This window comes from Melanotaenia boesemani, chromosome 9 (assembly GCF_017639745.1).
Source record: "Melanotaenia boesemani isolate fMelBoe1 chromosome 9, fMelBoe1.pri, whole genome shotgun sequence".
NCBI classification, from domain to species: Eukaryota; Metazoa; Chordata; class Actinopteri; order Atheriniformes; family Melanotaeniidae; genus Melanotaenia; species Melanotaenia boesemani.
This window is the reverse complement of record NC_055690.1, coordinates 37,699,529-37,715,706: the sequence shown is the minus strand read 5'-3', so window position 1 is coordinate 37,715,706 and position 16,178 is coordinate 37,699,529. Positions and strand designations below refer to the sequence as shown.

General features: G+C 47.4%; 1 protein-coding gene and 1 long non-coding RNA gene across 2 annotated transcripts; one reads left to right on the top strand and one right to left on the bottom strand.

The window, feature by feature from the left end:
- The first annotated feature begins 1,476 nt into the window (after window positions 1-1,476).
- Window positions 1,477-6,927, top strand: LOC121646160 (transmembrane 4 L6 family member 5). The gene is made up of 6 exons (XM_041995028.1): window positions 1,477-2,618; window positions 3,243-3,419; window positions 3,673-3,741; window positions 6,183-6,337; window positions 6,412-6,604; window positions 6,717-6,927. The coding sequence occupies exons 2-6, from the start codon at window positions 3,243-3,245 to the stop codon at window positions 6,735-6,737; spliced, it is 615 nt and encodes a 204-aa protein (XP_041850962.1). The 5' UTR covers window positions 1,477-2,618; the 3' UTR covers window positions 6,738-6,927.
- On the bottom strand, window positions 3,840-5,411 carry LOC121646161. Its single transcript, XR_006011574.1, has 3 exons — window positions 5,274-5,411; window positions 4,951-4,974; window positions 3,840-3,898 (listed from the first exon to the last, which is right to left on the bottom strand). It is a non-coding gene; the product is annotated as an uncharacterized LOC121646161 (long non-coding RNA).
- Window positions 6,928-16,178: the final 9,251 nt, after the last annotated feature.

Here is a 16,178-nt window from a genome sequence, read left to right as displayed (position 1 = left end):
CGATCCTGCAGGTTTTACATGTTTACCTGCTGCAACACACCTGAGTCGTATCATTAATGGGTCATTAGGAGGCTGATGTGGATCAGGTACGTTGCAGCAGGGAAGCAGGTGGAGACCTGCACTAAGGTGCAGCATATTGACCCTCCTCTCCATTCAGGAAGAAATGACCTGCAGGTTTAGTGTAGAACGGATTTGTGGGTCCAGATGGATCCTGGATTTTACAGATTTACTAATCTGAGGGGAGACGAGACAAAACGAACCAGAAGCCAAGCAGCTGCTGCACCTGGAAACATCCTGAAGGCGTCTAAAGACCACAGCAGACCAGCGATGGGGTCCCTGGAAGAGGGAAACCTGTAGAAACCATGAGCAGGAACCGGTGTGTGGGTGTACTAAGCATTAGGGGGGGGGTTGTACTGAGTGATCATTATAACCACACCCCTCCAAGGATCCGAGGCAGACCAAGAAGGTCCCAAGCCCCGGGCAACCAGGACCTACCAGAGAGACCAGAATTGAGACTGCCCACCACACACACACACACACACAGGAATTTCATCCATTCTTAATCAGATGCGTTTAATATGGCGGTGGCCCTCCCTCTGCAGCACTAACAGCTTCAGCTCTCCTGGGAAGGAGTTCCACAGGTTCAGGAGTGTTTCTAAGAGTTTCTCACCGTTCCTCCAGAGGCACGTGTGTGAGGTCAGATACTGATGCTGGACCAGAAGGCCTGGTTCTCAGCCTCCGTTCTAACTCATCCCAAAGGTGTTCTATCAGGTTGAGGTCAGGACTCTGTGCAGGCCGATCAGGTTCATCCACACCGAACTCCTCATCCAGGTCTTCATGGACCTGGAACAGGAAAGGGCCGTTCCCAAACTGTTCCCACAAAGCTGGGATCATGGAAAAATCTTGGTATGCTGAAGCATCCATACTTCCTTTCACTGGAACTAAGGGGCCAAGCCCAGCTCCTGGAAAAGAACCCCAAACCATGAACCCTCCGCCACCACCTTGGCCCAATGCAGTCAGACCAGTACCGTTGTCCTGGCAACCGCCAGACCCAGACTCCTCTATCATATCGGCAGATGGTGAAGCGTGATTCGTCCCTCTAGAGAACGGGTCTCCACTGATCCAGAGTCCAGTGGCAGCGTTCTCCACATCGCTGCATCTGGTGACGTACGGCCTGGATGCAGCTGCTGCCGTGGAAACCCGATCCATGAAGCTTTCTTCTGTCCTAGAGCTGATCTGAAGGCCTCTGGAGGTCTGGAGCGATCCACTCTGCAGAAAGTTGCAGACCTTTGCGCCTCAGCATCCGATGACCCGCCCAGTCTTTTTACGTGACCGACCACTTTGCTTCCACTTTGTTATGATCCCACTGAAAGCTGAGTGGAATATTTAGGAGGAAATTTCACGACGGGACTTGTTGCACAGGAGGCTTCCTATCACAGCACCACGTTGGAATCCACTGAGCTCCTGAAGCGACTCGTTCCAGAAACAGTCTGCATGCCTTGCTGCTTGGTTTTTATACACCTGTGGCCATGGAGGTGATCAGAACACTGATTTCAGTTATTTGGACGGTGAGTAAATTCTTTCAGCAGAACAGTGTAGAATGGAGCCTGGTCATGGAGGACTTCATCCTGGAGTTAACGGGGAGCCGATGAGAGAAGCTAAAACTGGAGAAATATGAGCTCCTGCTAGTTTTCATCAGAAGCTGCTGCATGATTGTGGATCAGCTGGAGACTTTCAGGCCATATCTGGACAGGACTAGTTTTTCTGCATCACTCTGAGACAGGATGTCCCTGATTCTAGCAATATTACGTAGCTGGAAGAAGGAAAGCCGAAGGACAGATCCTGGTCCAGAATAACTCCAAGGTTCCTTCCTGTAGCACTAGAGCCAAATTAATACAAATCAATTCCAACCAGATTAATTACAGAACTCGACTAGACAAAGACGACAACCTCAGCCTGAGTGTAGGGGAAAATCCAGGTCTTTGTCTTTAAGACTAATCAGGACAGCCTGCATCTTCAGAGGAAGTTTCATCACCAGTTTCTGTGGTCGGTCATGTGACCACATCAGTCATGTGACCAGGTCTCTCGTGTCCCTGATGACCCTGGTTTGGAGCACCGGTCAGGAGTTACAGAAACCACTAGAACTCCTGATGAAACGGGTTCAGATCCAGGTCCAAGCTGGATTCTGTTCAGGTGGACTCAGGGGGTCCTGCACCAACCTAACCTGCTGAGAGTGTCTTCACAGGGGCTCTGGTCCAGAACTGAGACCAGATCAGATGCTGATGATGTCACTGCGAGGTGATGCTGAGAAATGTTTCCCATGATCCATTGCTGCCCTGCAGTGACTCACAGGGGCTAAAATAAGAACTGAAAAAGGACAGAGACATGAAGTGGACTGAAGCAGCAAGCTGGACGTTCAGGTCCACATCAGATGCCTCAGACCTCCGCCAGACTCCTGGTCTTCATATGTCTTCAGCCTGTGGTCGGACCTCAGGTCAGCCTTCTGGACAGTGTTTACGTCTTACTTCCTGTCTCTGGGACGGGGGGGGGGCGTGTCCTTGTCGCTGTTGCTAAAAGTGACTTCAGACCAAGTCCAAACTGGACCGACGGACTTCACGGTGAGTTAGACTTTTAGTTTCCTCTGAACTTTCTGCTGTGAGCAACTTTCAACATTTTCATCTACAAGTTTATAGATTTCAACCCAATCCAACTTTATTTATAAAGCACTGATTAACAACATCTCGGGGTTGGAATCAGTTCAGAGCGATTCATCGTGGTCCCTTCAAGACACATTAGTCCAGTTTCTAATAACTTGATACGAACTACCGAGCTCAGAAACCAGCGAGCTTAGTGATCAAACTTCTGATTTTATGATCAAATTTATTTTTGTCAAAACTAACATTTTTCAGTTCTTCTGACTTTATTTATGAAAATTAACCTTTTAAAAGGTTTATTTAATGAGTTAAATTTCTTATTCATCAAGGGGTCAGTGAATGCAGCACAGTAACAGTGATGATTTGCATTTTAAACCTTTTGTTGAATTATTTGAAAACAACTTGTTTTTGTTTATTGGTTTATTATTTTAAAAAAAGTATTAATTAGGATCTTTTTGTTTTTATTTTGTTTACTGGAAGCAGAAAAACAACTATGTGGATAAACAAACATGTCTGAATGAATCAGTGTCATTGATGAACTGCATCAGCCGTTTCCATGACGACCCTTAACCCTTTCATTCCTGACAGATGTGTGTATCCAGGTGTCTGCGGTGTGTGGGCGTGTCTTTGGTTCCCATGGCGATCGTCTGCATGTTATCCAATGTCCTGCTGCTGCTTCCTGAAATGAAGATCCACTTTTTGTGGGATGGTCATGTGACCAGAGAGGCCACCTGGGCCACCGGCCTATGGGCTTCCGGTTTACTGGTGTGTGTGTGTGTGTGTGTGTGTGTGTGTGTGTGTGTGTGTGTGACTCACCTCCGCCTCCAGACTGTGGTGTGTATTTCTGGATCAGTGTGTATTTTTGTGCATGTGGGTTTCATCACATGTTCATGTTTATTTTTTCCTGATTTCAGTCAGAACTCTTAAACCCACTTCCTGTTGAACTTCAGACTAATGAGAAAAGGAAAAAAAAACTTAGTGGGAACACTGGAAAAGAAGATTCTGGTTCTGGTTTCAGGTTTTACTGGGAGCTCGAGGGTTCATCCAGAGTAGCTGGACCACCGGCTGCTGGGCGTTCAGGAGTCAGGTAAGATAAATTATTCTAGAATCTAGATGTTTCTGGTACCAGAAATAACCAGAGTTTTTTTATTACCAGGGTAGAATACCTTTACCAGGACCTCCTCCAGAACCTCCACCAGGACCTATACCTGGGCCTTTACCAGGACCTCCACCTGGACCCCTACCTGGGCCTTTACCAGCAGGGTTCCCGCGGATCCTTAAAAAGTCTTAAAAGGCATTGAATTCATCAATCTAAAATTAAGGCCTTAATTGGCATTAAAACGTCTTAAATTGATCTTTCTAAAGTCTTAAAAATGTTTACACATAATTAGTAGAATTTATAATTGAAATTAGTCTCAAATCTAAAAATAAATCGTAACATTAATTTTATTTAAAATGTACCGAATGTCTCTGATGATGCGAACATGATGGTGGAACCAACAAAACAGTGACGTTGTTGCAGCGTCTCTAACGCTAAGAGCAGATGCAAGTTGTTAATGTAGCAACTTTAAACTACATCATAGGAAAGTGTAAATTCAACGAAAATTGGCTGTCCGACCAAGATTTTTCTTCATGGCTGAAAGCGGTACCAGGCAATGTGTACGAGGCACGGTGTATTTTATACACAAAAATGTTTCAAACTCGACACGATGGGAGTCGAGGCAGTGGAGTCTCACATCCACAGCGAGAAACACAAAGCGTCAAAATCGAGCTGCCAACTGCATACGCCAGGTATTTCCCAGTTCTGTTCTTCTCTCGTCTCCACCATGCCTCCACCCGCACTACCGATATCAACAACTGGGACAGCAGCACCACATCTCCAGACAATGTTCGGGTGTACGCCTACACTGAAAGCAGAGGTACTGTGGTCTCTGAACACCGCGACAAAACACCGATCGTTCAAGTCTAATGTGGGAGTTGGAGACTTATTTCGTGCAATGTTCCCAGACTCCGACATTACCTACTCGTTTGCATGCGGTTCCGACAAGACGGTTTTATGTTTTATGTTAAAATAAACATTTGGGTGAAATTGTCCCTAACCACTTGTAATTGATGTGGTGTTTTTTCCCCCACTTTTGTTAATTGGGAAGTTGGTCTTAAATTTATTTTCAAATGGCATTAAAAAAGTCTTAAAAAGTCTTAAGTTTAACTTGCTTTAAGCTGTAGGAACCCTGTCCAGGACCTCCACCTGGACCCCTACCTGGACCTTTATCAGGACCCCCACCTGGACCTCTACCTGGGCCTTTACCAGAACCTCTACCTGGACCTTTACCAGGACCTCTACCTGGACCTCTATCAGAACCTCTACCAGGACCTCTACCTGGACCTCTAACTGGCCTTTCACAGGACCTCCACTAGAACCTCTACCAGGACCTCCACTAGGACCTCTACCCAGGCTTTTACCAGGACTTCCACCTGGACCTCTACCTGGGCCTTTACCAGGACCTCCACCTGGAACTCTACCAGAACCTCTACCAGGACCTCCACTAGGACCTCTACCTGGGCCTTTACCAGGACCTCTACCTAGGCTTTTACCAGGACCTCCACCTGGATCTCTACCAGAACCTCTACCAGGACCTCCACTAGGACCTCTACCTAGGCTTTTACCAGGACCTCCACTAGGACCTTTACCTGGGCCTTCACCAGGACCTTTACCTAGGCTTTTACCAGGACCTCCACTAGGACCTCTACCAGAACCTCTACCACAGGGGTGCCCAAGTTCAGTCCTCGAGATCTTCAATCCTGGAACTTTTAGATGCAACCCTTCTCCAATACGCCTGAATCAAATGGCTCAATTCCCTCATCCACATGTCATTCAGCTCTGCAGATGCCTGGTAACGAGCCGTTCATTTGTTTCAGGTGTGTTGGGGAAGGGTTGCATCTAAAAGTTGCAGGATTGTAGATCTTGAGGACTGGAATTGGGCACACCTGCTCTACCAGGACCTCCACTAGGACCTCTACCTGGGCCTTTACCAGGACCTCTACCTAGGCTTTTACCAGGACCTCCACTAGGACCTCTACCTAGGCTTTTACCAGTACCTCCACCTGGACCTCTATCTGGGCCTTTACCAGAACCTCTACCTGGGCCTTTACCAGGACCTCTACCAGGACCAGGATGCTTTTTCCTGAAAACTACATAAAACTGGTTTTGAACATTTCTTTAGAAAGCAGAAAACCATCCTCTGGCTTCCAACATCAGCATCATTAACCAGTTATTGAACGGTTTGTCCATGTTACAAGCTGCCGGTTCTTCCACCTGACCTGAACCAGCTGCTACAAGCTGCCGGTTCTCCCGCCGGACCTGAACCAGCTGGATGGATTTCATGCTGCTGACATGTCCTCCACCAGCAACATGGGTGTTGTTTACCTTTCTGATCTGATCACATGATCCTACATGTAGATTCAGGAAGTCCAGGATTAGGTAATTAAGTAAATTAGTAATGAGAATGTTTTTCTGTCTCCATCCAGATGCTGTCCCAGGTCCTGTACTCCTGTCTGGGTGTCCTGGCTGCCGGTAGCTGCTGTCTGGTCAGCGCCACCGGTCTGTCTCAGGGTCCGCTCTGTCTCTACAACTCGTCTTCCGGTCCAACATGGGGGGTTCCCCTGCAGCCCCTCCCAGATCGGTGAGAGACTGAAACTCCTGATGTTTGAACCTTTTTACGTCCTGTGTTTTCATCGTCTTGACCGTCCCTCACAGACAGCCCGGGTACCTGTACAACTGGACTCTGTGGTCCGGGGTCTGTCTGGAGCCCAGGTCTGTGGTTCAGTGGAACGTGGTTCTGTTTAGTGTGATGGGGATCGCCAGCGCCCTGCAAGCGGTCCTCTGTGGGGCCAACGCCCTGAACTCCCTGCTGGGTCTGATCCTGGGTCGGGGCTTCTGCCACAACAAGGTGTGTCCTCAGTCTCATGTTTCTGTGAGGGCGTCAGGTGTCCAACAGGTCCAGGTGTCTCCGCCTGAGTCCTGCTCAAACTGAACTTAATCTGTTATTCTTTGTTTTACAGGTCGGTCCAGTTTTAGTTTGAGGTGGATCTGGTGTGCGGGGGACCCAGTCTATGGGGGATCCTCTACGGAAACCATCTGAACCAAAATGAAATGTGTTTAGTTTCTGGTTTAAAAGCACTGAAGCACTTTAGATGATCAGTAAGATGAAAACTGACTTCATTTCAGTTTACACGATAATGATGATGATGATGATGATGTAATAAAGTTGGTGTGAGCAGAATGTGTGAACTCATCAGTCATGTCTTATTTTTTAGTGACTGAATCTAAAAACTAGGTCCCGCACCAGGTGGGACCCCTGGTCTAAATCCAGGACTACATTAAAGCTCGCCCCACCTGTAACCAACATAAGACTTTCCGCAGACCCCCAGCTGGATTGCTTCGGCCTCTTCCTGTTCCTCATCACCCTTGGTTTTGTATATCCCTGGACTTTGTCACTGGCCTGCCTGCATCGGATGGTCACATGGTGTTCCTGACCATAGTGCACCGTTTCAGTAAGATGGCACTTTGTTCCTTAACCAAACTTCCTTCTGTTAAGGAGACTGCACATTTGATCCTGCTCCATGTTTTCTGCACGGCCTCCCGATAGATTTGGTTTTTGACCGGGGACCTCAGTTCACCTATGTTTTGGAAGTTCTGTGGTCGGCTGTCCACTGTCAGCCTGTCCTGTCGCCGGACGTGGCTTCAGGCCCACACCACCTTCCTTCGCACTGTGTCCCGTTATGCGGCCGATGCCAACCGCCGCTGCTCTTTGGCCTCTGCGTATCAGGTGGGTCAGCGAGTGTGGTTATCCACTCAGGCCCTGCCTCTCTATGTAGACTCCCTGAAGTTGGCCCCATGGTTCGCTGGAACCTCCCTATCAAGAAAATGATCACACTCTGCCGCTCAACCATATCCACCTGCTGCCGCCACCTGCTAGTTACCTCATCAGTGCCACTCTATAACCTGTCCTGTCTCACTCATTAGTTGCTAGATTATCTATGCTTCCATGCCTGACTCTACAGCTAGTGTTAATTTTAAAAGCCATTTTAAAATTCAGTTTTAGTCCAGCTTATTAGTTTTTATCACATTTAGTCAACTTCATATAATTTTGTTTAGTCAAGTTTTAGTCGACTGTAAGTCAAGCATTTTAGTCTTTATTTTATGCATCCATCCATCCATCCACCCATCCATTTTCTTCCACTTATCGGGAGTCGGGTCGCGGGGGCAGCTGCCTAAGCAGGGAAACCCAGACTTCCCTCTCCCCGGCCACATTCACCAGCTCATCCAGAGGGATCCCGAGGCGTTCCCAGGCCAGCCGAGAGATGTAGTCCGTTCAGCGTGTCCTGGGTCTTCCCCGGGGCCTCTTTCTGATGGGACGTGCCTGGAACACCTCACCAGGGAGGAGTCCAGGAGGCATCCTAACCAGATGCCCGAGCCACCTCATCTGGCTCCTCTTGATGTGGAGGGGCAGCGGCTCTACTCTGAGCTCTTCACGGATCACCGAGCTTCTCACCTTATCTCTAAGGGAGAGCCTGGCCACCCTGCAGAGAAAACTCATTTCAGCCGCTTGTATTCGCGATCTTGTTCTTTCGGTCACTACCCACAGCTCGTGACCACAGGTGAGGGTAGGAACGTAGATCGACCGGTAAATCGAGAGCTTTGCCTTTTGGCTCAGCTCCTTCTTCACCACGACAGACCGATGCAGAGTCCACATCACTGCAGACGCCGCACCGATCCGCCTGTCCATGAACTCCTCCATTTGGGACAGGACCCTATTGCTGACCCGGAGAGAGCACTCCACCCTTTTCCGGCTGAGGACCATGGTCTCGGACTTGGAGGTGCTGATTCTCATCCCAGCCGCTTCACACTCAGTTGCAAATCGCTCCAGTGAGAGCTGAAGATCAAGGCCCGACAAAGCCAACAGAACCACATCATCTGCAAAGAGCAGAGACCCAATCCTGAGGCCACCGAACCGGATCCCCTCAACACCTTGGCTGCGCCTAGAAATTCTGTCCATAAAGGTTATGAACAGTATTGGTGACAAAGGGCAGCCTTGGTGGAGGCCAACCCTCACTTTTCGTCAACTAAAACTATCAAACTTAGATATGAATAAAACGTGACTAAAACTAATAAGTGTTTTCGTCATGACTACTAAAACTAAGATTAAAACTGAGATGCTGCCACAAACAACACTGGATCAGGGGGGGGCGTTCCTCCCAATCACGCCCCTCCAGGTCTCGCTGTCATTGCCCACGTCAGCATTGAAGATCCCCAGAAGAACAAAGGAGCCCCCGGAAGGAGTCCTCTCCAACACCCCCTCCAAGGACTCCAAAAAGGGTGGGTACTCTGACCTACTGCTTGGTGCATAAGCACAAACAACAGTCAGGACCCTTCCCCCAGCCTGAAGGCGGAGGGAGGCTACCCTTTCGTCCACCGGGGTAAACCCCAACGTACAGGCTCCAAGTCGGGGGGCAATGAGCATGCCCACACCTGCTCGCCGCCTTTAATTAAACTTGCAATCCAACTGAAAACATAGTTGCCTGACCAGTATAACGTACCTAAGTTAGCATAAATTCAACTTCACACACAATTCTACCAACAAGTGGCTATGGTCGCTACAAGCTAGTAAGTTAGCCAGCAGTTTGTGGTTGGTTTAACGTTATTGTTGGAACATTACAGTCGTTGGTTTAATGTTACCTTCTAAACAACCACCACCAAACTTTTTGTTAACTTACCACGATGTCTTCAGGTTTGTTATCTTTTTCCAGCTACATTTCCAGACCACATTCCTTCCCTTCAACTAAAATCAAGCATAAGGTTTTTTTTCCCCTTCAGTGTAATGAAAATGGGTCCATATATCACGTCTTCTCTTTCTCTTGGGCTCCGTGCAAAGCATGGCCTAACCCTCTGGCATGAATCCACCTCCTGTCTGTCCCAGGTGTTTTCACCTGCCCCCTGCAGGTTTGAAAGGGGGCGTATCACTGTGTGAAGAGGAGGTGGAGGAGAGAGGATTTGACAAAATCATATAATATAATTTTCGTCTCGTCTTTGTGAACTAAAATGTCCATAGATTTTAGCCCAGTTTTTATTTTGTGAGCTACATTTTTGTCTCGTCTTTATTAGTCCATGAACATGCGTTCTGTTTTAGTTATTGTTCATTAACGGGAGTTTTAGTCTCGTCTAGTCTAGTTTTCATCTGGTGAAAAATGTGCGTTGACAAAAATATTTTCATTTAATTTTCATTGATGAAATTAACACTATCTCCGTTTGTTTCCCGTACTGATTCCCTATTTCTGACCTGTTCCGTACCTGGATGTTACCTGGACCTTATTCTGGAAAGACAAACATCAGGTTTGTTGGTCCAGAGGAAACCTGTTTACCTGGCAAGCAGTTGGCTGGGGTTCAATTCCAGCTGCGTACCTACAGCGGTTGCAGACCTATACACTTGGCCTTACCTGGAAATATCATAAAGCTTGTTCTTCCTTTATCCCCAGCCTGTTGTGTTTGATTTGGTTCTATACCATCCTCGTTACACCCTGCACCCCTGAAGAAGAGAGTCAACGGCCATGGCTCCTCACAAGAACAAATCCTTGTCTAAGACAGTATTAATCTCAAGGGCCTGGTTGTCCAAAGACAATCTGATAAGATTTCGGTTATCAGATTGCATCAAACCTTGAGAATGGGTTGTTCAACAGGGAAATCCGGTTCCAGAAATCCTGGTTGTTATCCGGATAAAACCCTCAGTTTGGGTTGTTCAGAACTTCTGAGTAGGATCCGGATAACTTTGAACCCAGCTGAGGGCAGATGTCAGGAAGAACATGCAGTTCAACCTAACAGCTGATCAAATAGAACTTTTTATTTGCTGCAGATGCTTATTTGTATTTTACACCTGACTTGTTTAGGTGTTACAGGGATAAAGAGGTAAAACAGGCTACTGTTCAGCACAATAATCCATCTTCCTGTCAGTCATTACTGCATAAGAAGAACCTGTCAGAAATAATAACGATGCATCCCTCACTACATGTCCATCCGTCCCTCATTCGGACAGAGAGCCACAGGTTGGGCCTCCACGAGGGGCTCAGGTCGTCATTAACACGTTACACAGAGGGACAGTCCACTTTTTTATTTAAGACAATTCCAGAATATCCAATGTAGTTATTAACGGATTAGTTTTTATTTGTTGTGGCTCCGGTGAGAAGTCATAAAATTATACATAGAAGAGGAAGTTCATGGTTCCTGTGTGTCATCACAAAGGGAAACTTGAAGTGACGCCATTCCGGCTCTTCTACCTGCTGTTCTTCACGTCGCCGGAAGCCCACATTGATTTACATGGCAGAAACCCGGATTTGGTGATCCTGACAAACAAGATTCTGGATCAGATGATCCAATCCAGCGTTGCTTTGAACAACCAGGGTAAAAGTAAACTGGATTACGTGATCCTAAATTCTGGAAAATGGGATTCCCAAATCCAGAGAGCTTTTATCCGGATTAAATTTTTTGAACAACCGCCCCATGTAGATCTCACTGATTATACAATCCAATAAAAAGCTTCTTAGCAAATACGCTTATTGTACTTATATGTACAGACGGGGACAAAGTTGTTGGTTCCCTTCGGTTAATTAAAGAAAAACTGTTCACAGAAATAACTTGAATCTGACAAAAGTAATAATAAATAAAAATTCTATTAAATTTAACCAGTGAAAGTCAGATGTTGCTTTTCAACCATGTTTCAACAGAATTATTTAAAAAATAAACTCATGAAACAGGCCTGGAGAAAAATGATGGTACTCCTAAAAAAGACTGAAAATAATGTGACCAAAGGGACGTGTTAATCCAAGGTGTGTCCACTAATTAGCATCACAGGTGTCTACAAGCTTGTAACCAGTCAGCGGGCCTATATATAGGCTAGAGGTAGTCACTGTGCTGTTTGGGGGTTAAAGTCTACATCAGCATCTTGAACATATTACACACAGACACAGATTTATTTGCTTTTTGCTTATCAGAAGGTTCATTTATAGGGTAACAGTCCCTGGATTGGGTTTTTGATGTCATTGTTAGCTAATGCTAATGTTTAACTAGTAGCATTAGCAGGGGGAAAAATAAACTTAAATGTTTAGTCAGATAACTGCAAACAGAAGCATCTTTCGCATCTTTTCCATCATATTCCTGTCTTGCTATAGTGTTTATGTGATTTATTTTATGTTAAACCACCAGCTATTAGTAACCTTAGCTAGCTTACCTGTTGTTTGCTGGACGCTCCAGTGTGGGCGCTCGAACATTCTTCAGGGACAGTGTGGCCTCCGGCACAATAATTCAGATGTGAGAACATGCACGATTCACCATGCATGACCTGCTCCAGGAGGGAGTTCCACCAGCGTAGCTGTGTGAGGAAAGCTTCGTTTGAACTAACACCGTCTCTGAATTAAGACTCAAGCCGTTCCAGTAACACATTCCAGCTGCATCTAGTTGAGCTAATCCAAGCGAGGCTTACATAGCCTGGCTATGTGGAGGTCCTGAGGAACGTAGGAAGCCCTGACGAGTGGATGGTGGAAAAGAGGAGCAGCAGGAAAAGAGAGCAAACTGAGAGCTTCATTTTCTCAGCAGCTGAACAAAGAAAGCTGATGGAGATCAGTGACGTGCGGTGGGTTCATGGCTGGTGAAGCACCGACTCCTCTGGAGTCACATTTACATTGTAAGAACAAAAAGAGCTTCTTGTTTCACTATTCATCCACCAGCATGAAACTACGCCCCCTGGAGGTGAGGCAGAGTACTGCACTCCACTCCACTCCTCCACTCCTCCATCACGTCGCCTCCACCTCCTACATGCCACCTCCACGCCGCCTCCATTCCGCCTCCACGGTCGCCTCCACTCCTCCCCCACGCCGCCTCCACTCCGCCTCCACTCCTCCTCCACGCCTCCTCCACTCCGCCTCACGCCGCCTCCACGCCGTCTCGTCTCCACCTCCACTCCTCCTCCACTCCTCCTCCAATCAACCTCCACTCCTCCTCCACTTCGCCTCCACTCCGCCTCCAATCCACCTCCACTCCTCCTCCACTCCTCCTCCAATCCACCTCCACTCCTCCTCCACTTCGCCTCCACTCCACCTCCACTCCTCCCCCACGCCGCCTCCACGTCGCCTCCACTCCTCCTCCAATCCACCTCCACTCCTCCTCCACTCCACCTCCACGCCACCTCCACTCCACCTCCACTCCTCCTCCACGTCGCCTCCACTCCACCTCCACTCCTCCTCCACGTCGCCTCCACTCCTCCTCCAATGCACCTCCACTCCTCCTCCACTCCACCTCCACTCCTCCTCCACTCCTCCTCCAATCCACCTCCACTCCTCCTCCACTCCACCTCCACGCCACCTCCACTCCACCTCCACTCCTCCTCCACGTCGCCTCCACTCCACCTCCACTCCTCCTCCACGTCGCCTCCACTCCTCCTCCAATGCACCTCCACTCCTCCTCCACTCCACCTCCACTCCTCCTCCACTCCACCTCCACTCCTCCTCCACGCCGTTTTTAGCCTGTTACACTGTTTGTCTGCTGTTGTGGTCATTTTTCTCAAAATTATCGAAATGTTTCTCAAAATTATCACAATTATCCCCCTTCTGGTTTTTTCACAAATTGCACCCTGCTTGTGAACATATTATTGTGTGTGTGTGTGTGTGTCTGTGTGTGTGTGTGCGACCTACATTAACTCTGTACTGTTCCATCAGCAGCAGCATCTTACCAGCAAAGCGAACCTGCAGCAGGTGGAAATAAAGAACCAGAACATGTCTCAGAGTCGGAGGTTTCTTTTGTTGGAATTCCCTCACGCCTGCAGCCTTCATCTTTTAACAGAAATCTACTGAATGCTGACTCTTAACCATTAAGTCATTATTATACTGAAACGAGTATAATATATATGATGGTGAAACAATCTCACAATTTCCCCCTTTTGATATCTTCCAATATTTAAGTGCTAACTCTTCTTCTGACATGCCATCCTAGTCAGGTTCAACATACAACCATAGCCCCATGTATCCTCTGGGAACAAAGGACTGGTTCGGTAAACAATTGGGGCCTCGTGGTAACACATGCCACACGCCCTGATATATTTTGCTCCTTTGTCGTGGTTTGCAACCATTCCAACCATAAATTACTATCTCTCTATCCGGTAGCTATTTCAATAAGATCTCTAACCTGAACTCAGTCTGGGTGGTCCCCTGTTGGTCCTCCTGCGAGGGCATCTGGGTGGGTGAAGATTGAGGGGACTGAGTTGGTTGAGGCTGCATGTTGGAAATCTTTACCAGCCCCTTGGGATCCGTCCCTGTTACATCTACACCTAAAATGTGATAAAAGGACTGCTCGTACTTTTCCATACCCACGCATTGGGATGGACAACAATAGATGGAGTTCCTCTCAACCCCAGTAACACTAATTGAAATAGGGGATCCTATCCCTTGACCTGTAAATGCTCCCCTACTTAATGAAATGTTCTTTTTCAGTTCCTGCCGCCACGGCAGGTTGGGGGTCGCTACCCACCCTTCTGGTCGAGTGGTCCGAAAAAAATGTTCCCTATCCTGGAGTATAGGTGGATACATCTACCTGGGTCAAGGAGATCACTGCCTTCCACACATCATAGCCTCTCCAACCATGCTGATCCCTTCCACAGCTCACAGTCTGACACAAGTCTACCTGGAAGGTGGTGGTGGTCCCTCTTGGATACGCTAACTCCACCATACCTGTCCCAACACTTGTCCTGTGTGCCAATTAACACCTGCCTTCCTTTCCTTTCCAATCAGCCTTCAAATTCCCCACATAACCAAAGAATCAATAACACCAGGACAGCCGGTCCTACACACAACACACCCATAAACCTCCAGTTTCTCCACAGAGAACCTGGTCCCTCCATGTTTCTCTGGTCATCCTTGTGCTCAGATGCTACCCGTATCTGAGCTGTAAACCTTCTATCCCAACAGCTTACTCGTCCTGTGACCTTAATTCAGTGGATTGTAAAATTGCAACAACACTTATAAATGCACTTGGCCTACGATAATCAAACTAGGCAATTACCTTTTATCATTAGCTACTGTTATCCTACTATTATTATCTACTAAACCTTAGCGGGGAATTGGTGAGGATAGAAAAGATAGAATGGGTCAATAAAGCAGAGTTCTTGTATTGTAGTCTTGTGACCTTCGACCTCAAGGTAGACTGCCCTGAGATCAGACCTCCTCACCAGGGATTATTCTCCCCCTATTGGTGGGATTGTCTTCACCAACAAGCCTTGTCTCCTTTTTCTGTCTCAAGAGTTCCTCCAAATTTCTCCCTGGTTCCTCAGTAGGAGTACACTGGCTCCAGTGATACCATGTAGAGCCCTTGACCTGAGATGTTCTCTCCAGCACCCTGAAGGGTCCCATCCACCTGGGTTCTGACCACTTTCTTTTGATGACCCATAACAATACCCACTCTGCAGGGAGGGGTTTGGTTCCTTCCTTAGTTGTCTTCCAGTCTCTCACCTGGCATCCAAACCATGTAAGACTTTAAAGAAATGTTTGTTCTAAACGTGTTGAGCTGTAAACATGTTGCTCTGTAGATACCAAGACAACGTCACAGACCACTGCTACTGGTGGTCCTCCCCCTGAAAACCGTGGGTCTGGTGGTCTGAATGAGCTTTGAATGAAGCGTGTGCCCTCTGCAGGGTCATTAATAAAAGACCAAGCCATGGTAACCAGAAAGGAAGCCTGTCTCTATCTTTCTATATCCTTCTCCGTCCATCTCTTTAGACCAGGACCAGCTTTCTCTTTCTCTATCTCTCTTTGAACACCCTCGGCCTGTATGGATGGGGCTCAGCTGATCCCAGTTCTACTGGTAGCCAACCAGAGGCAGTGGAGGTCGGGTTCCTGAACCTGGGGAGGGTTAATAAGATGTTAATTAGTTTTAATGAATATCATGTTCTTTTTATTTCATGTTCTGTACGTGTATAGTCGTGTTTCTTTTGTTGAACTGGCACTGACAGATTTATTGATTATTCCAGACAAAGTAGTGATGTAATAACAGGTGTTTATTTTATACCAGAATGAGGCGGAGCAGCGTTCTACCAGGTGGAGCTTTCTTTACGGAGTCTGTATCAGACCTTTGACACACAGCTAATCTAAGCTAAACGTTAGCATGCTTCCGAGCAGGCTAGTCCTGGTGCATCAGTTACCATGGTTACTCAGCGGCATTCACATAAGCCGCGTTGATGGACGGAACTCTGGATTAAATGAGCAAGACTTATCAAGATAAACCCGGCTTTCCCACAATCCAGCTTCATAGAATACCTCTCACATAGTGTTGCCAACCCTCTGTCCCGAGACAAGCACCGGCTCCGCATCTTCCTCTTCCCTCCACACCCCTGCTAGGGTCCCACAGCGTATTGGCTTGAAAGTGGAGGCAACTGGATTTGGATGCTCCATTGGTCTTTCAGCTTCATATTTCATTGTAATATTATT